Source organism: Anas acuta, chromosome 1 (assembly GCF_963932015.1).
Source record: "Anas acuta chromosome 1, bAnaAcu1.1, whole genome shotgun sequence".
Classification (NCBI taxonomy): Eukaryota; Metazoa; Chordata; class Aves; order Anseriformes; family Anatidae; genus Anas; species Anas acuta.
The window spans coordinates 188,799,891-188,820,114 of NC_088979.1; the positions used below are offsets into that span (position 1 = coordinate 188,799,891).

General features: G+C 42.7%; 1 protein-coding gene across 5 annotated transcripts in view; it reads right to left on the minus strand.

The window, feature by feature from the left end:
• GRAMD4 (GRAM domain containing 4) overlaps window positions 1–20,224 on the minus strand; it is a 78,744-nt gene that overhangs the window by 28,622 nt on the left and 29,898 nt on the right. For all 5 annotated transcript variants that reach the window (XM_068669704.1, XM_068669706.1, XM_068669707.1 and 2 more), the window contains exons 3-4: window positions 17,756–17,876; window positions 3,280–3,400 (exon numbers count right to left, since the gene is read on the minus strand). In XM_068669704.1, coding sequence (XP_068525805.1) covers window positions 3,280–3,400; window positions 17,756–17,876 — 242 coding nt within the window. The remainder of the gene's footprint in view (window positions 1–3,279; window positions 3,401–17,755; window positions 17,877–20,224) is intronic.

Below are 20,224 nucleotides of genomic sequence, written 5' to 3' on the forward strand. Positions count from 1 at the left end.
AGTTCAATGCTGTAAGCAAAACCAGAATACATGCAAACATTTTTTATATGCATATCTATTTAAAGATTATACGAAATATTACCTGAGACACAGGGCAAATTTGGCTTTGTTGACTTCAGCAGAGTAAATGACTTTCTGGGGTCAACTTGTTTAATAAAATTAAGTTTCTAGTATACATAAGTTTGGCCAATTACGTGCTTCATTGTGTCAACCATCACCTTGCCAGTAGTGCTAACAGAACTATTTTAAAATGCCTATAGCAAAGTGCAAACAGATAAAAAGCAGTGATAAAGAATTTCACACAACAGAGCACAATTTATGAAGAAGCCTAGGCAACCTCAGCTGTCTTCTAACTATAAACTGGGAAACACTTTGAATTTAATTATTTTTGTTATATATACCCACCTGTCCGAAAAAGGTTAGAATATTAGCAAGACCGGTCAAAAAAAGACTTGGATAAAATGGATAATTGGCTGAATGTAATCCTGAAGTGCAACTCAAGCTAAAAGGGCTAATGTCATCCTTAGGATATCTAAAGGGGAATACAGCACTGGAGAGGGCAGGTCATGCCACCTTAGTTTAATAGTGGTATGCCTGCAAGAGATTTGCTCTGATTATGGTTACCTACGACCCAACAAGACACAGATGTTGACACTTGAAGAAGAAACACTGAAAGAGCTAAAAGAAAGCCTAAAGGTTTGATAAACAAACACCAAACTCTTTTTTTCAGTAAAACACACATACTCACAAGCCACAGTGGGCCACATCAGACCCTGGACCATCCTTACTACTCCTCATGAAGTGACTCAGCAGGCTGCAATTTGGGTACCTTCTTGTAGAGGAAGTCCTCATCCTTCTCCAGGACTCTCAGCAACGATGGAATCATTTTCCTCCCTTTGTGATGGCTATGACCTAGAACCCAGGTGTACCTGCTTTCAGGAGAAAGCCTAAGGGCCAGAGCTGATGGTACAACCTGTACTGTGCTCAGCTACAAGCACAGAACCACAGAATCACAGAATTTCTAGGTTGGAAGAGACCTCAAGATCATCGAGTCCAACCTCTGACCTAACACTAACAGTCCTCCACTAAACCATATCGCTAAGCTCTACATCTAAACGTCTTTTAAAGACATCCAGGGATGGTGGAACTTGCATCTCAAACACCTTCAAGGGAGCAAGTCAGAGACAAGAAGGAGTCCTGAAGCACCAGTTTTATACACCAATAGAAGAAAGGACCATTCTTTGTCATTGCTTTGTACTGCTGCTACGGAGCAAGCAGATATTCTCAGTGTGGGAACAGGACCAAGTATGTCTCTTTTCCCCTGCCCCCAGTAGTCAACTCAAACAAAGGAACATCAGTCTAGACACAAACTGGAAATTACATGAGCATGCAGCCAGACCAACCAGCACAGGAGATAAAAATACGTTCACACTTTCCAGCTCTAAGAGCAACTGTAAAATGTCAGAAAAAAATCCCCAGAAAACAGAGCTATGCAGATCGCTTTCCAAGTGCAAGATCACAGCCTGGCTTGGGAACAGTTTCTCTGTAAGGACCTTGCAGAGCACCCCCTAAGCACACAACTTGGCAGCTCAGGTCAGGACTGCACATGGACCAACCTTCCATGGAACCAGCGATTTTGGAAGACTGTCAATATAGTCAGACAAAATACATCAGACAAAAAAGTCTAACACTGTCCTGGGTTATGAGAATAAGAGGGGAGGCCTAATTCAACTGCTATATAAAGCCTTGGTGAACCCACACTTTGAATACTATGTGAACTCAGTCTCTTCATCTTAAGACACAGGAGTTGAAGAATGGTAACTGAAGCGATGAAAGGAATAGAGAGTACTCTTAAGAAGACACCAGAAAAGCTGGAACTCTCTAGTCTGCAGAGGAGAAGAGTAAGAGATCAAAGGTGGTACTTAAGCTGAATGATGAACAGTTGTTCACCAAATCTCCCAATTCTGTAACTCTAGGGTATGTCTTGAAACCACTAGGAAATCTGTTTAAAAACAAACAAACAATTAAACACCATACAACTGCTTTTTTGTAATCAACAACTTCTGGAAGGTATCGCCTCCTTAGCTTCCTGTGGTAGATAGCACTGGCATGTTAAAAAGGGGACTAAACAAATCCCTGGATAACAGGTCTGCAAACAGAGTCCCAAGTAAAAAGGCAATGATATACCTTCAAATACCCCTCACACAGTGTTCATGGATGCTAGAGAAGTAGGAGATACACAGATCACTGAAAGCAACTGGGCTCACGTGTTCCCCATAAACAGCTCCCATGTCCTTGCAACAGAATACCAAGGGATATGGACTGCTGACCTAACCAGGAAAAGCATTTTTATGCTCAGAATGCGTACAGAAGTAAGTAGCATGCTGGGAAGACTTCGTATAACATTCAGAAACCTCATATCCAAACAAATAGTTCTACCCTTTTTTTTTTCTTGCTCATCACCTCCAAATAACTGACAGTGCTTACTGCATATGATTACTAAATCAGCCTGCACTATTTAGTGTTGACAGTAGTCGACATTGAACCACAACTCCTACTGCTCAGCCAAGTAACCTTAGCTACTGCTGAGGAAGATAATGCAGGCAACTACATACGCAAATGGGTTTAGACCAACAAGGCCGCCAGGCAGCTGGTGTGGTTCTAAGACCTAAAGTCCATACTGTCAGGAGAGACATCATCAAACATGATGGCTTAGCAGCACCACAGAGGATATCCTCAATGTTGAAAGGTTTTGGATTTCATTGGATTATGGTGAGGCACATATCCACTTGCCAATGCAATGGCAAGGAAGGCTCAAATTTCAGTGACTCCCACACAGTTAGGACTGTGGGGTGGCACTGAGATGTCCTTGCTGTTGCTGGAAGAGGAGTAATACAGACTGAGCAGTCTGGAGATGACAATGCTTGAGGAGGCAAAGCATATGCAATGTCGTGGCACAGGCTCTGGCACTCAGCAGCACACATTGCACACTTATATCCGCAGGTAGGTAAGATCCAGCGATATGAAGAATATCCCAACCAGACAGCTGTCAGGACACCTCTGTAGCTATGGCAGTATGTATGGTCAAGTAATATGGGAGTACCTGCATGTACAAGATGTACTTTCACATGAAAGCACAGACAGCTTCTCTCTGTGAGAGCTACTCATTTATTTGAAGAGAGCCCAGGCTGGAAATGGATGTTTTCATCAAAACTCCTCATTAAGAGAGTCTGAGACCTCAAGTGGCTTTTAGCTATAGAGTGAAGACATTTCTCTTACCTTGCTTTAAGTACTTCATTGACTTTTTGTTCTAGTTCTAGTCTCCTCTGTCGTTCCTTTTCCAGCTCTTGCCTTAACGTTTCAGCGTTAGTTTCTTCTCTCAGCTTCCTGAGTTCCTCCTCTATTAATTAGGGGAAAAAGAGAAGATTGAGTTATATCGAAGAAAATTAAAGCCTAATTATGACAAATTAGGTATTTCTTTTGTTTGTTGTTTTTTTTTTCCATTTGTGTTACAGTGAATATGTTCACCATAAAAAAAAAAAAAAGGTAACCAAGAGTTAGAAAAACTTCACAAAAAGCACACAGTTGTATCACGTACAAACTGTTAAATTTGAATTGGTAAAACAAGAAGAAAAACAACTTCGAAGTTTTCTTTTATAGATGAAACAAAAATAAGTTCCTGTAAGCTACCTTTATTTAAATACAACTTCACATACCCTTAATTCCCCAAAGAAATAATTATCAGGAAAGGTTGCTTATTGCTAAGCATGTTGTGCCTCTCCTCCACACTCCCAATATGTTTGGGCAGGAAAAAAAAATATACATACACTCACACAGTCATACAATGCTATGCAACCCTCTGTCCATCAACTCCTGGCACTCTTATATTTTTATACATGTCAGATGGGCCTGTTAAGAACCTGAGTACAACATAGTTTTAAGAATGGGTTATGAGATGGAGAGCTAAGTTCAGATTTCTATCTTTTTACGAAGTTAGTCTGTCCTACTAACTTCCAAGGAGTAACTTATATATGCATGTATATATAAACATATATATGTATATACATGTATACATATATACACACAGATGTTTCCTTTCATGAGCACATTATCAACTATGCATAAGGCTTCTTGTAGCTAATTAGCTTTGTTTTTTGTCATTGGCAGTATTCTTGTTTGTGACCTTACTTTAGCCCAGAGCCACACAACGGGCTTGCTATTGGTGATCATTTTACCCAGATAAGCATTCAAGAGATGACAAAAAGAAGATTGGGAATCTCTTTTGTTTTTTACTTCTTTTTTTTTTTTTAATGACAAAATTACTCTATTTTGTGTTCTCTGGGCTCTTTTTTTAGCTCAATTTTGACAGTAAACAGTAGAAAAACAGAAAATACTTGCTAATTCTACTGTCACCACAGACAGTAGTTCAAGCTTTACATTGTTTTACATGATTCATATATTATGTTCTACCCTACAGCAACCTCTTCTGTTTCTTTTTATAGATTGTCTCATAAATCTTAATCTGATAATTTTGATGTTTGAATCTCTCTCTTCAATCACTACGTGTCTTGAGTAGGTCAGAAATCTTACTGCAAATATTCAGAAGATGTGATAAACTCTCTCTCCCCTCCCTGCAGGAGGCCCTAGTGCAGTATCTCAGACTGTTTTATCTGCTGTGCAAGCTAGGCAGCGGTAGATTATCTGTATTCCTGCAGCACTAAGGGCTTTAGAGCACAGAATTAGAAGAGAGGGAAGAAGATAGATGAATTGAGAGGACAACATGATGTGATGTGTTACACTGTGAGGCTACAGGTTGAATGCCATTAAACTGAAAAGAGTTTGCTATCATCTCATCACTAATGACCCCAGAAAGGAGAGTTGGAACACAGAAGCCACCTTATCCTCTAGCAATTTGTTTTGGGTTTACATGGAAAGGGCTTGGTAGCAGGGGCTTGCTGGGGTGGTCTCTGTGAGCAGAGCCCAGCAGCTGCCCCATGTAAATCAGAGCCAGCTCCAGGTGGCTCCAAAAGGGACCTGCTGATGGCCAGAGCTGAGACAGTGACCAATGCTGGTTGGGCCTCTGGGAGCGCAGATTTAAGAAAGAAAAAATAATAAACACTGAACAACACCAGCTGGTAGAGCGAGGAGTGAGAAGCAGCCCTGCAGCCCCCAAGGCAAGTGCAGGGGGAGGGCAGGAGGTGCTCCAGGCAGGCAGCAGCAGTTCCCCTGCGGCCTGTGGAGAGGCCCCTGGTGGAGCAGGCTGTCCCCCTGCAGCCCATGGGTCCCACATGGAGCAGATCTCCACGCTGCAGCCCCCCCATGGGTGGAGGGGCCCCCGGTGGAGCAGGTGGATGTGGCCTGGAGGAGGCTGCGGCCCTTGGAGAGCCCCCGCAGGAGCAGGCCCCGGGCCGGAGCTGCAGCCTGTGGAGAGGTGCCCACTCAGGAGCAGGGAGTCTGGGGGGAGCTGCTGCCCACCCGTGGGGGACCCGTGCTGGAGCAGTTTGCTCCTGGGGGTTGGATGGACCCTGTGGTACAGAGCCATGTGGGAGCAGTTCCTGAAGAGCTGCTGCCTGTGGGCAGCCCCCACAGGCTCAGTTCGGGAAGGACGGCATCCATGGGAGGGACCCCATGGGGAGCAGGGGCAGAGAGGAACCGCAAAGGAGCAGCGGAGACAAAGTGTTAGGGACTGACCACAGCCCCCATTCCTCATTCCCCTTCAACACTCAGCGGGAGGAGGGAAAAGATAATTTGTTGAGTGATCTCCCTGTCCTGATCTCAGCCCTTGAGCCCTTTTCATTGTATTTTCTCCCCCTTTTCCTTTGAGGAAGAGGAGTAAGAGAGCAGTTGCAGGGGAGTTCAGCTGCCCAGCAAGGCAGTTGTATTTTACCACACAACTTTATTTATTTTTGTGTTTAGTTTTATTTTACCACACAACTAAAACTGAAATTTATTTCCAAGACTATAGTATGTTACGGCATGGTACAGAAGGGAACTTGGACTGTTGCAGCAGGTATCATCATCTCCTGTAAATAAACAGACAGATGCGGACACAAGGGCACACCTACACACTGAGCTGTTCCTAATTATGTGTCTACAAGCAATTTGAATTCCAGCAAGAAAACTGTGTTTATGATTAGCCTACCCTGCACTTTCAAGAGCTTGCCTTGTTGCATAACAGAGCACGCAGCAGCTGAGGGGAAACATCTGTTGCAATTGAAATCTATCACGATGGTATCACAAAGTTCCAAAAGGGATGTTATCTTCTCGGACCATTAAAGGAAAGAAAAACCTCTTTGTTAAGCACTTTTAAAAAAGTAAAAAAGAGGAAATGAATATGCGTTATATGTACATAAGAAAGCCACAAGTAGTGTAAATTAACCTCAGTGCCCTTGGAAGTCTGCACAGATCTTCCAGCTTCCTTAATACCGGTTGTTCTGATTACACTACATCTCGTTCTATTAAAAACAAAATCCAGAGACTCAAACACTAGGACAAGAAGAGCAAGAGATACAGAATTGCTTTACGCAAAGAGGAAGAGATAAAGGGTGCACAACAAACAAGGTTGAACTCCTATAAAAGAAAACAAAAAATACAGCACCCGATCACTGGGACTCATCAAGAGCTTCGCTTTGCATGGCATTCTCTAACACCGAAGTACAAGACTTTGCAATTTAAACCCATCCCAGTTTTGGCCTTTCCCACTCTTTAAGGCAGCATTGTTGCTACTTTGGCAGCAGTGTGGGTCTGGCATCATAAAGCCTCCGTGCCTGGTTAGTTAAATACTTTAAGTTTCCTAAGCAACAGAAACCACAAAGGAGAGGGAAACAAAACAAAACAAAAACCCACTACTGTCCTTCCTTTCTCACTCCCCTAAAATAATCTACAGTCTGGCTAAACTGAACTAAATTTACAAAACAACAAAAAAAAAGACACTTCTCTAGGAAAACCCACAACAACCATGGAAGTCTTAAGACAATGCCTTATCTATTGAGCTTTACAGGTGTGTATTCTCCTTGACTATGAGAAAAATGTGCTCCTTGCATTTCATCTTCAGACAGGCAGGGTAAACATAAAAGGTCAAGCTTCAGGTCCAAGAGTAATCAGCTTCCATAATTTCCCTCTCAGGCCCGTCAGTCACAGCTCCCTATCTCATGCTGGACAAGAAACATTACAAGAGGCTTAGTGCATGGCTTAACTAGACATGCAGGTGTGATCCTGCAAAAACGCTGTAAATCCTCTCTAAACAAAGTCAACTTGTGTAGAAAAAGCAGGAAAATATCTGGATGCTACAGCACTTGCAAAAATGAGATTTAGAAGTCTGTAAGACTAGGCAACAACAGTGTTTAAGCTACATTAACCTATATCTTATTGTAGCGCAAACCCTAGTAAAGTTGACCTTGTGGGAAAGACCAGCATCAGCAATGTATCTCACAAGTTACCTGTATATATATATATATATTTTTTTTTTTCAGTTTTTCTACAGCATTTTATCCTCTGTTAGTTACCACACCACTGTCACACCTGCATTCTAAGGATTTGGTCATCTACATTTACAGATTTAACAACTCAAAAAGTTTAGTTGCTATCACCTAGCTGTTCAAGGACAAGCTACCTGGTGTTTCATTGCTACATAGTAATCGTTGAATTCTTTGCCATCAGCTCCTACAACAACTGAAAAATTTCATTTTGCTCCTCAGAATACACAAACTTATTGTAAGAAATGTTTTGCTGAAAAGCTCAAATACTAAAATATTTAGTTCAGAGAGACCAAACAAAATCTGAGTGGTATACAGAAAAGAAAGATGCTACAATAGCCTTGGAAGGCATGATGCAGTAGGTTCCTAATTCAATACCGCATGTGCAGTAAAGCGGATGTCTCCCTTAATACGGGGATTGGAAGGGGATTAGGGAGTCTCCTAGTAGCTACTTTAGATAATAGCATTCCTTTGTAGGCCTACAGGTATGGTGCAAAATCCTCCCGTAGGACAGAGTGATGAAAAACTTCTTCCGGAGCAGAGCCTAGAGATCAGGCTGTAAACTGCTGTGTACAGCTACCAAATCAGTTCACTGTTAAACCAAAGGAGACCAAGTTAAAAACTACAAATGCCAAAAATCATACATACATCCTGTCATATTTACATAGGGAAACACCAGTACTTAGTAAGAAAGAAATAACTCTTTTACTTGTATGTTAATTATGGCAAATCTTCCTGTAACCCTCTGCACATTGCTAGAGTTCAAGGATGTTGTCTGATTGGTACCAAACACACCAAATCCCAACCACACCATCAAAGTGGATCTTATCAGCAGTGCTGATAGAGCCAGAGTTACCTCCAACACATGAAGTTTCTCCCCTTGCCAGACTCCCTACTCTTATGCAAAGCCACTATTAAGTTTGTCCCAAGTAAGCCAACTGTACAACATTACAGACAAAATGTTAGAAGTCTGAAAATAGATATATTTTTTATCTCCATAGATATTGAAAAGCTTTTATTCTTTATCCTAAACTGCAGCAGTAATGAACAGTGCTGTGACACACAAGGAAATGTTTCACCATGTGTCATAAAGCAAAGACATATCCAAAGAACACCGTCTGCTGTCTGCCCAGCAGTGGTGATGGAGGAAGGACCCACCAAAAAGTAATAATTCAATAACCTCTTTTTTCTGTTTATAGTTATTTTGTAATTCATTTCTGCAGGCAAGCCCACAATTCACAGCTATAACTGGGTATAGCTTAATTGCGTACTATTTATGACCTCTTCTTTGAATTTTTGCCTCTCCTCCCCCATAAGGACATTAAGTACTTTCCACTAGTGACTTGAGACCCACAGAGACTCCAGATAACACATTAGCCTTTGATACCAGACTTCACAAGACATTCTTCTGCTTTGCATGAGAGATGCTTGAAAAGGGCTTACCTAGACCTCTGTTCCAGCAGCTCCAATTTATCAGCAGTTTCTTCTTCTTTAAGCCACCTCTTAATTAAGTTCACACCCTTTCAAGCTTAGACTTCTACACAGGAAGCATGAAGCTCACCTGCTTTGGGACTACCCTTAGCATTCCAAGAAGGAAGAACCAAAACACTCCTCCTCTCAAGCCCAAGAGGCCAGGATTACCATCTAATCTTTCCTTTGTCTTGTGGGCTTAGGTGGTCACTTGCAAAACAGATACCAGCCTTCTTGTTCTTCATGGATCTTCTCCAAGAAGACGGACAAGGAGTGGTCTGGAAAGTCACCTCAGCAGACAGAGCAGCAACGGTGGGAATAGGGTGGAAGATGCAGCATGTGGTGTTATCACAGGTTTACAAATTCCTTCCTACTATAAAAATGTCAGGTACTATAAGCATGATGGTTCAGTACAATACTGTAAGCTGACTGCATTTAAAGCACAAGAAGAGTTCTTCATGACATTTTCTGCAGCTAAGAATAGTATCTGGTAAAGGTGGAAATCCAAATTATTCTGACTTTTAAGTCCCACAATCTTTTTTCTTTATTATTATTATTATTACTATTTTCACTGTTATCTCTGCACACCAACAGACTAAAGCCAACCTATCTTTTCCTTTAGACTTTTCTTTATTTTCCTATTCCCTTTAATTCAGAAAAAGACACAACTGAACTTAGTAAGACATAATGATGAGTTTCAGCATCACTGATCCCTCTTTTGCCAAGTGCTTCCTCCGAATCTGTTTTGGTAACTATAATGAATGAGGACTAATACCATATAATGCCATTTAATTTTAGATAAGTAGAAGGAAGGGGGTTTATGTTCTGTTAAACTGAAGGAGAAACTCTCAGACTTTGGCTAACTCAGAGCCTTCTTTATGGCAACTCAGGCACAGAGATGATGGCTATTTTTTCCCTATTTATCTTGCCACAAATACTTTGTGAAGCAACATTAAGTAGATCCTGTCATACAAACATATTTAAACAGCTGCATCGAGTGAAATTGAAGAGCTACTTAGCCCAGCACCCTGGTTTGACGATGGTGAGGAAGAGGTGCTCTTCCACAGGCACGAGAAGAGAGATTTGCAGCAGTCTCTTCCCAGCTTCACCTACCTGCAAGTTCAGGGAATCCCTCTGCCATGGGTGCCACCGCTCTTCTGAGGAGGAGGGGAAGTGCAGCCAACATTACAGCATCAGAAAGAGCACTATACAAAAACTACTCCCAGTAAGTTGCAACTACAGTTTCCTCTAAAAGCACAGTTTAAGGTATCAGTGGAAGAATTATTTAGGCCAAGAAAAGCCATTTCAGGGCTCAGATTCACCTATGCAACCTTCAGCAGTTGGTGTTACAATGAAAACCTCCACAGCAAAAGTGAAGTTTCATTTTGTTTTGTCTTACTTATTCAGCACTGAGGAGTTGTAGGTGAGCAAAGAAGCCCTCGTATGTATAAAGTCAAATCACCAGTAAATGCAAAAACCAACCAACCAAAAATCCTCACCTTGCACGATCTACTACTGTACGAGGATCAAAACGCTTTCACCACACATTCAACCACTTTTCAAGATCTCTCATTCCTCCTGCCTCAGAAACTTCTTTTCATGTTGTTCTAAAAGACTTACCCTGAAGTATTTTATCTGCAGCTGATCTTTGCTCAACTACATTATCTGTGAAGCATAGAAGAAAATAATGATACAGAGAATTGAATATATATATATTTTTAATCCAACCAACCAATGCATGGGGACAAAAAGTAGGATATTCAAATGCTAATAAGATAAAGGGAAAAAAAGAGTCAGCAAAGCTGGAAGACTAAAGGCATAGCTTCATTTTATTCCTTTTGAAAATATCTTGCTTTGTCAACTCAATGCTTTTCCTTTGTGGTCAGATCTCGTTTACTTGCAAGATTCCTTCACACAGAAAGACAGGGGAAAAGATTTTCTAATGGGAATACAGCTGCTACGCCAAGCCAGAAAAGCAGACAGGATGCATTAAAGATGAACTATCTATCTAGTGCATATCCTCTTCTCCTTCCTACTGCATTTTATACAGGCATTTTGGTAGCGTGGAGAAATGAAATAGTCACAGATTAAGAAAAAAGAAGCACAGACAGACATTTTCACCATAACCTTTCTCCAGCTCAGTCTGGTGTACCTGCACACATCAAACTGAAGTGACCCGTCACTTTCAGAAACAGTGCTGCTAATTCTCTTTAAGAAAACCTAACGCAAGTTTGGCAGATAAGCAATCCTCCTTTCTTCTTTTTTTCTATTTTTTGTGTTTGTTTTCCTGTCATTCTGTTGTGCCTCTGCTTTTCCAAAGGCAGAGTTCCTGCTCCAGTACTTGCAATGAGCATAGCTTTTGGGGACCAGTTTTGGAGTCTCTTAGCCTCCAGGAGCTCATAGGGAGCAGCACAGCCTCCCTCTGTGCTGGTAGGAAATAAGCCAACGCTGATCCAGAAGCAGCAGCAGGGGGGCAGAGCCTGAACTATCAGCCTGCTGCTCAACTATACGACATTCCTCACCTCGACAGCAGAGTTTTATGTAAAGCATCCCTGTTTCACGTGATCAGGAAGCCTAATTCTAAAAGGGCTTCTTATCTGACAAGATCTTCCCCAGTGCAAACCGGTCCAGCCTACTCCCTCACCATTCCTCTTGCATCCCACTTCGAGTGGGTGAGGTTAAAAAGAACTCGGTTGTCATTACTACGGCATGCACAGAGTAATTATGCTAACAAGTGATTAGTTACTTTACATTTACATGCAGTGTTTTCAATAGAGCATCATTATGTTATTATAGACACAAGAGACAGGATCATTTCACCTTTATTACGGATTTCAACTTTTAAAAGTTTCCTGAAAATATGCCAGCTACCTTAAAAATCAACAGCTTACTGAGACAGACTCCCCTCTCAAAACACGAAGTGTGAAGCTCTCTATTGCTAGATACACTTTTGTCAGCTGAAAAGTCATGAGAACTACTGCTGCTCTCCGGATTTTCAGAAATTTCAGAAAATAAAAATGTCACCAGAGTTGCGGATCCATCTAAAATGAAGGGAGCTGTGAAAACTGCTGTCGCTGGTGCAGGAACTGTTTTCACTCCTTGTTTTTGGCAGAAGCAGCGAAACAGGCTATAAACATTTCAACGCCTGGCTCAGAAATAGCAGCAGACTCTTCCAAGACTTTTGTGTTACTAAGCCAAGCAGGGAAGGGCAGGTTCTGCATGGAGCTCCCAAAATCTTTGGCCTGGTTATACAAAAGGGGCAGGCACAGCAGTGCTGCCCTGTCTGAGCTTTCAACCAACTCCAGCGCTGCAATTCAACGAAGCCAAGCCAGGAACCCAAAAACAGCAGGAGGAAGGAGCACACTGCATCTACGTGACACAATGTGTAGGTGGCACCTGTAAGAGCCAGTGCAGGAGCAAGTTTCGGAAGCAGAAACAACCCACCTGTGTCAGCACGGTGATTAATGGGCCCCACAAAGGCAGCGTGTGATCCTCCTGGGTTGGGCCCTCCAGGCTCTGTCACCTTCTATAGGCACGTGTGGGGCAGTGACGCGGGGAGGTTGCACAAGGTGGCCCTGGAACAGGACTAGCCCAGGACTCCATCCTGCTGCCGGCGCTGGGCTGGACTCCCTTTCCTTCCTTCCCCTGAGCTTAGCAAGCCTGGGCTTTTGAAGCCAAGCTGAGAGCAAGCAAGATCCTCTACCTGCTAGACACAGTCCTTGCAGACAAGAAATGGAGGCCTGAATCCTCCTGGGGCTGCACTGAAGTCTCTTAAGCCCCAGACATGTGGCCCAGCCTGCTCACAATTTCTTCTTCCGACAACATTTGTAGGAAAAAGAAGCCAGAGTTTTGGAGGGCTTTTTTTCTCCAGGAAATGTTAGACGTGAACTCAACACACATGGTGAGTTATGCAAGCATCTCTGGGTATAAGCAAAAGCTTTCTGACACCTCTTAAGAAACCTTCCACAGATTTACGAGAAGCCAGTCCTAGAAAATCATCTGAACATTGCTTTTTTTTTTTTTTTTTTTTTTTTTAATACAGAAGAAAGTGAGAGCAGCTCTGGTGAGCAGGCAGCTCTGCTGCAGAGCCCGGACTCATTTCTTTTTCCTTGTTGCTTCTCTGGGTGCCCAGGGAAAAAGTTCAGGAAGATTCCCCACAAGTCCTCGTATTCAAACTACAGATCTCACCAGAGAAACTTCACAGGCTCGAGGGACATGTGCAGATCTTCCAGGAACACCCCTATCAGCACCTGGGAGCCCAGGGTGTGAAGCTGAAAGAGACAAGGCTTAGGGGAAGGTGCAGAGCATGCGATACACCCTCGGTGTTCACTAGCACCAGCTTCAGAAGCCCATGCTGCATTATCAGCTTTCAGTCTACTCCTAGATTTGTGAACCAAAGGTGACTGTAGGCTGCTGAGTCAGTAAGAGGACAGCAGAAACGATGCACTGAAACTGCTCCTCTGCCCTTATCCAGCTCTGCTGCTGCAGCAGGTATTTGACTCTCACATCAGGAGCAGTCACACCAAGGGCACACTGATACAGTCTGTAACGGGACTCTGCCTTCATTTTACAGTCAAATGTGTTTGTTGCATACAATTATTATGGCTGTTCCAGGAGCCATCAGCATTTCTGTGCAGAGCAGGACTTCTTAGTGTAGTTTATTTGCTGGTCACACACCAGTACCACACACACTACCCCTGAGCTGGCCACTTTCTAACATCCCAAATCTGCCTGAAGACCACACGCGGGTTTCTGGAGCTCTCCTTCCATTCTGCTAATTTGTTCTTCTTAAAAACCATCCCTGGGTCACTTACACCAAAACAGCAGAAGTCAGAGAAAAGAAGCGTTAGCAGTAACTAATACTAAATATACATGGTTTAAAAAGGCACGTGAGAATCAAGAGTGAAGGGAAGGGAGGGAAGTTCAGCAGGAATTGTAATAGGAAAGAAGCATTTTTAATGCAGTTTTTTAACACTGTTATGAAAATCATAACCAAACCCAGTAGGATTCGTTTGTTTGTTTGTTTTATGTCCCGAGGGACTCCTGCCCCGGCCTGTGGAACAGAGAGGAATGCAAAACCCTCGTGGGAGAGGATTTTATTTCCTCCCCAAGCCTTTCATCCTCATGCAGGGTTTCTGCAGTTCATCAGTTCCTGACTCACCCTCTTCCCTAAGCCACCTGGGTTGTTTACGCTTGCTTGCTGCCACCTCCTCTTCCCTGAGCTGCTAAGATTAGCATTGCAAAAGGTTTGAGCATCCCTGAGTGAGAATTAGGTAACACGTAGGAGCCATAGGATGCATGCAGGCCCACAAAACATGCCTCCAGCACAGGGACCACAGTGCTGGTACCAGCTGCAGAACTGCCCTCCGTAACCAGGCACAGACAGCAGCAGAAGAAAAGCAAAGCATTTCCCTCAGTGAGGTGCAAACACAAAGATACCGCCCATCGTTTTGTCTTCCAAATGCAAGAGCAGCAAGTGAGCTGTTTTTTCTTGTTGAGATACAACCAGGTTTTGAAATGGAAGCACTACAAGTTATCTGTCATAGCGTGCTGTACATCATAAGAGGTGTTCAACCATTTGTTCGTCTACATTAAGTGATGTATGGCTCAAGAGAATAAATATAAACCATATTATTATGTATATATTATATATATTTACTGTATATACATATCCATGTATACTATAGACCAAATCTGACCCTCAGCAAGCACCCAGGTAGCGTTGGTAGGCACCAAAACACGGCTTTAGTAACACAGCCCTTTACAAATGTATAATTATGACGGTGGCAGCCCCAAACCAGTTTTTTTTCTTCCACTTCCATTGGCGTTTCCAGCAGACGAAGCTTTTTGCTCTTTTCATTCAGCAGGCATTTCGGCATTGTTCTGCAGGAATGAATCACTGAGTCATCCGCTCCACGGTGCAGCCTCGCTCGCCCCAAAACGCCTGCTGTCATCATTCCTGGAACAAGGCTCAGAAGGCCCCGCTGGATTAACAGACAGACTGAGAACATTCCTGCACAGACAGGAAAAGCAACTTCAGCCCTTTTGCCTGCAAGCGTCAAGATGATCCTTCCCTTGTTTAAGATGTCATTATCTAAGATCCCTTCCTCCTCGTGCCTCATCCTCTTGTCAGCCTGGAGATTAAAATCCTCACGTTTCCAGCCACATTTTACTCGCATTTACAGCAATGCAACATGCTAATAAATTAATAAATAATCCTCTCCTGCTCCACCTCCCTGGATTTTTATATTGCCATTAAGGAAGGGATTCATCTGGCATCCTAGATGAAGATATCCTCCATTTAGACAAGTGTACGTGTGTGTGCCGAGTATTTTCTTTAGATTTCCTCTCTGGCTTTTAGAGGCTCCAGCTAGGACTGGATGTGTTTCACTGAAAACATTTCTGAGCCAACCTGCACTTTTTACTTGTACCTTTTTATGAGTGAATGGATTTTAGAGAAGACCAGCAGCTTGCTTCTCCCTGAGCCAGACACTTGCAACCATGCCATAATACCAAGCTGGAGCTGTACCATGCACAATACACATCCTGCACAGTGAAGAATATACCTAACGGGTGGAAGTGGAATATGAGGAAATGTCAAACTGTTTAGGTAAAAATATAGTTCTAGAAAAGTGTCCTCAAGGTGTTCCGTATTAAAAATATAGTAGTAGTATGCAAATATGGCTGAGTTAACCACCTTCTAAAAATCCATCCATTGAAGCAGCATGATTAGAAAAGAAACAGGCTTCCTTCCAAGGGCAAATTAAAGCAAACAAACTGCACATTTCAAGAATGTTTTTCTGCTCACTGTCAGTTCAATTTGGGGAAGAAAAAAAAATATGATGAAGCATTTCTAGTACCAAAAAGAAAACACACTAACCTCGTAGAAAAGAAGAGATTAACGAATACAGGAACCATACCCAAAAAGTCGGCTCCTACTTCATTCCAACTGGCAAACACCAGTTATGCATTTCAGCCCAAAATTTTGAAAGGGGTAGGAGTAAGAAATGAGCTTTACTGTGGTTATTCCTCGACCAGCTGACCATTCTGTCTTGTTTTTCTGTATAGAGCTGCAACCAATGTGCCAGGACAAGACTAAGTGCAGCTAAAGCAAATTCAAGGCTTCAGTGAAGAGCTCTTGACCCAGCACTAAGGGCTGGAGGGGGACTGACTGCCACCAGAACTACCCCCGTTGGCCTGAACCTCCAAACATCTGATGGAAGTCCACATGAAACAGTGAGCTTCATTACCTTGGAGGTTGTTATAAACATCTCTGCAAAAGGAAAGGATTCAGCTAGATATGTTAAAGTGGTTGATCAGAAGGTTTTCAGCATGAACCTGAAGAGTGAAAATATTCGCAAAACCATGTGCCCTACACAGTCACTGTAACCACAAACTAAAGATTGCAAATGGATTCGCCAGCTATGGAAGTGTTTGGTGACCGTACAATGGTTTAGTAGCAATATGTAGATCCTACTTCAAACCAGAAATCAGTCCTGGGCAGTCCTACCGTTTCTCTTGCACCAGATTACATTAAGAAATCAGGCAGGTCCCATATAGTTTAAAGAACAATTTGTTAACAGCAGCTTAAGCAATACATCTTCAGGAACGTAGGAAGTACAAGGTAACTTTGTACTGCACAGACAAATGAGAATTGAAATAAATCATGAAAGCAACAAGCCAATTCCGAGCTTTCAGTTTTTGATTGATACAACCAATCATGATATCTCTTCCAGGTATCAGTGGAAACTGGTATCAGCTCACTATAAATTCTTGTCCAGCTTTCTTTATCACACCTCCCTCTTGCACTCAGGGGAATAAAACATCAAAGAAATATTGTCAAAGGATAAACAAGTCACAGAAAATTAATTCCAAGTCCTTGAGAACATGCTGAAGGTAAACTACAAGTCTTAACTTATTGTTAGATTATAATCTAGTTATTGAATAGAATCTATAACCTTGTCATTTTTACCTTCAGAAAACATTTAACAAGCCTTGAGCCCACAGAAACAGCCTTCCTAATCTGAAGTTCAAAAATTATCCATTAAAGTCACCATCTGGGGAAGCAATTGAGCAAGATCTCTGCTTCCATCAGCTTAAAGGAATGCTCATCTTCCTTTTTTTGTTGTTGTTGTTTTAACTACCAAAGTCGGATTTGTTGAAACATAATCCCAAAAGTCCCCAAAATCCCAAGAGGTGCCTCTACCTGTGCACGAGAACTTTATCATATATACACCAATATACACACAGCCATTCATACACATACGTATACAACCAAACACGTAACACAAAGTCTAAAAATACTTCCATTTTATTTATTTATTTTAATACCAGAAATACTTACCAATATTCCACACATTACTAAAGAAAAGTGTTTTATGCTACTTTAATTGTCGAAACAGCTTACAAGGGAATGCATTGGTTGTCCCTTCAGAAGTCTTATTTCTTGCAGCTATGACTAGACAAAGCACACCTACTGCAATCACCAATAATGCTGAGTTAATTCTAAGATAACCTGAAGCTGCCAACAGTGAGACTCCACATAAGCAGCTTTTGTCATGCCGTGATGTATGCTGAGAGGAATGCAATAAGGAAAAAAATATTTAAATGACCTGGTAACCTTGGGAATGCTGAGTTCTTCCTACAGAAATGTCTGCCCATGCATTATCCATGCATCAACACCCCACGAAATTCCGATGCCTGCTTTTGCAGCTTTGGAGAACCTACACCAATACACCAAGCTTTTTTTTTTGTTGTTTTCCAGCAGACCTAAGCCACTCATTTCCATGGAACATTAATTTTATACTTACGCAAAAAGTGTTTTTCCAGTAAGGCTATTTCCAGGTGACCTTTGATCTCATTCAGTCTGTCAGACTCCGTTCTGTTAAAATCCTGGACTCCTGAAGCCATGATGATGGTCCCTGGACCAGCCTGTAAGACAGACAGAACACACCGACAGCTCAGAGGCACATTTTTGGGTCGTTTAAATATATCAACTTACTTCTGGGGCAGTAAACAGACGGCCATGGGAGAAACATGCAAGTATCAACAAGTCAGCATGCCTCTTATTCGGCATCAAACTACCAAAATGAGTGGAAACTAATGCAGTGCACAGCATCTCTCCCATGCAGATTTACAGATGGCACTTATGCAACCACAGGGAGTTACAGAAAACAGATTTTTTGGCCCCCTTACCAGTTCTGCTGCATCATCATGTATCTTTTCTTCACCTGGTTTAAAAAGGCGTATTTATACTATCCCTCTCCTCTTCCCATTCAGTTAAGGGTGAATGCAACACACCTTACACGTAATATGGTGAAGCTAGCAGGAGAAATCGTTTTCTAGATGCTCACTGAGTTATTAGGGAGCACATGTTGTATTCTGCAATAACATCTATGCAATGTGTAACTGTGCAGACTGCAGCCTCTCTGCAAGCAGGGGCCCAGTCCTCCTCCTCCAGCACTGCCCGCTTACTGCTGAGGGATGTGGTCGGTGCCCAAAAGACCTTCCAGGAGGACCACAAGAGGGGGAAGTCAGGAAACTGTGACCTGCCTGCTTTACTGCTGTCACCAAGAGCCCCCCCAGCGCTGGAAATAGTGCCCAGCACAAGAATTAAAGAGCAACGTGATCAGTTCAGAAGAACAGCAGTGACAACTGCCACCTCCACAAAGCCAGAGAGGAAAAAAAAATGAGCCCACGCAGCAGAAGGCAGGTGATGCTGCCCATTTCTCCTAAAGTGAGCATTTTCAAAAGGCAGGGGAAGGGGTGGGTGAGGGCACCTCCTCACCAGTGCAGGCTCAGGCCCCGTGTGCGGTTCCCCCTGGCCCTAAATCCATCAGTGAGGATTACAGGAGCTTCTCCAACAGCTTACCCCCCAAGCTGAAGCACTAGATTACAGGAACCCACATCCTGAAAAGGATTTTAAGACAAAAATGGATTTATCTTAAGCATTTCCCCACCCCCTGTTTACTTCTGAAGACATACAGAGACTGGACTGCTCTCCGCAGTCGGTTACATACATTTAACCACGACGGTTTAATTACATCCTTACATAAACTCAGCTAATTTACAAGAAAGTTAATTAAAATACATTTTCTAGGTTTTGGGGAAGATGCACAGAGTTATTTCACTCTGAGATGGGCTGCATTTCAGAAACCCAGCTAGGAGAATCACAGAATCACAGAACCATCTAGGTTGGAAGAGACCTTCAAGATCACTGAGTCCAACCTCTGACCTGACACTAACCAGTCCTCCACTAAGCCATGGCACTGAGCTCAACATCTAAACATCTTTTAAAGACCTCCAGGGATGGTGACTCCACCACTTCCCTGGGCAGTCCATTCCAATGCCTCACAACCCTTTACGTAAAGAATTTCTTCCTAATATCCAACCTAAACCTCCCCTGGTGCAACTTTAGCCCATTCCCCCTCGTCCTGTCTGATTCTTCCATGATGCTAAACCTAATTAAAGCCACGGATTCCTCAGCTGAACCTTTTAGGAAGCAGGAAAAGGCAAAACGTGCACAAAACACTGGGAACATGATGATAAGAGTAAAAAGGGTTCATTTGGAAAGTCTACAGACGTGTACATCTGCTAAAGCGTTAGACCCAAGAACTCTGGCATTAGTTAATGGGTTAAAAATCAGCAGGTATGTGTAATTAAACTAACCCAAAATGTTCACACTGACCTTCTAAGTTAGGGAAAAAACAACAAGACAAGTTAAAACCTAGGGCTGCTTGCGGAGAGTGCTAGGAGCAAGATCAGACAATTGCTTTCTAATAATGAAATGGTTTGACCAGAATAGGAGGATTTATAGCAAGACAAGTTTGGTGGCAAACAGAGCCCTCTTTCCAAAATTAGTGACACCACGGGGTACTAACGAATACAACCTAGCAGTGCTCAGAAACCCGAGCATTTACAGGGGAGGGATATGGGAGATATTTAAGCAGATGGTTCCTCTGTCACACATTTCTCTCCACACCAACACACCTTGCTCTGTCAAGAGGCGTTAATGGGCTGGAAAGATAAGGAACGAGGCTGTCACATTCACCCGAGGTCAGCCGCCTGCCCCTGCAGCAAAAAACTCCCCACCTCTGCCTGGGGTAGGCATAATTGACTCCACTCACAGGTTAACAAAAAATGTTCCTGTAATGCCAGTGTTAACTGGGTAATAACGTTGCTTTCTTCTGCTGCCTTTGTAGGGTAGTTCAGGGACTTGGGTTAACTAAACTTCACCGTACAGGTGCCCTTTCTTGCTTCTGCATGACTCAGTAAAAGCC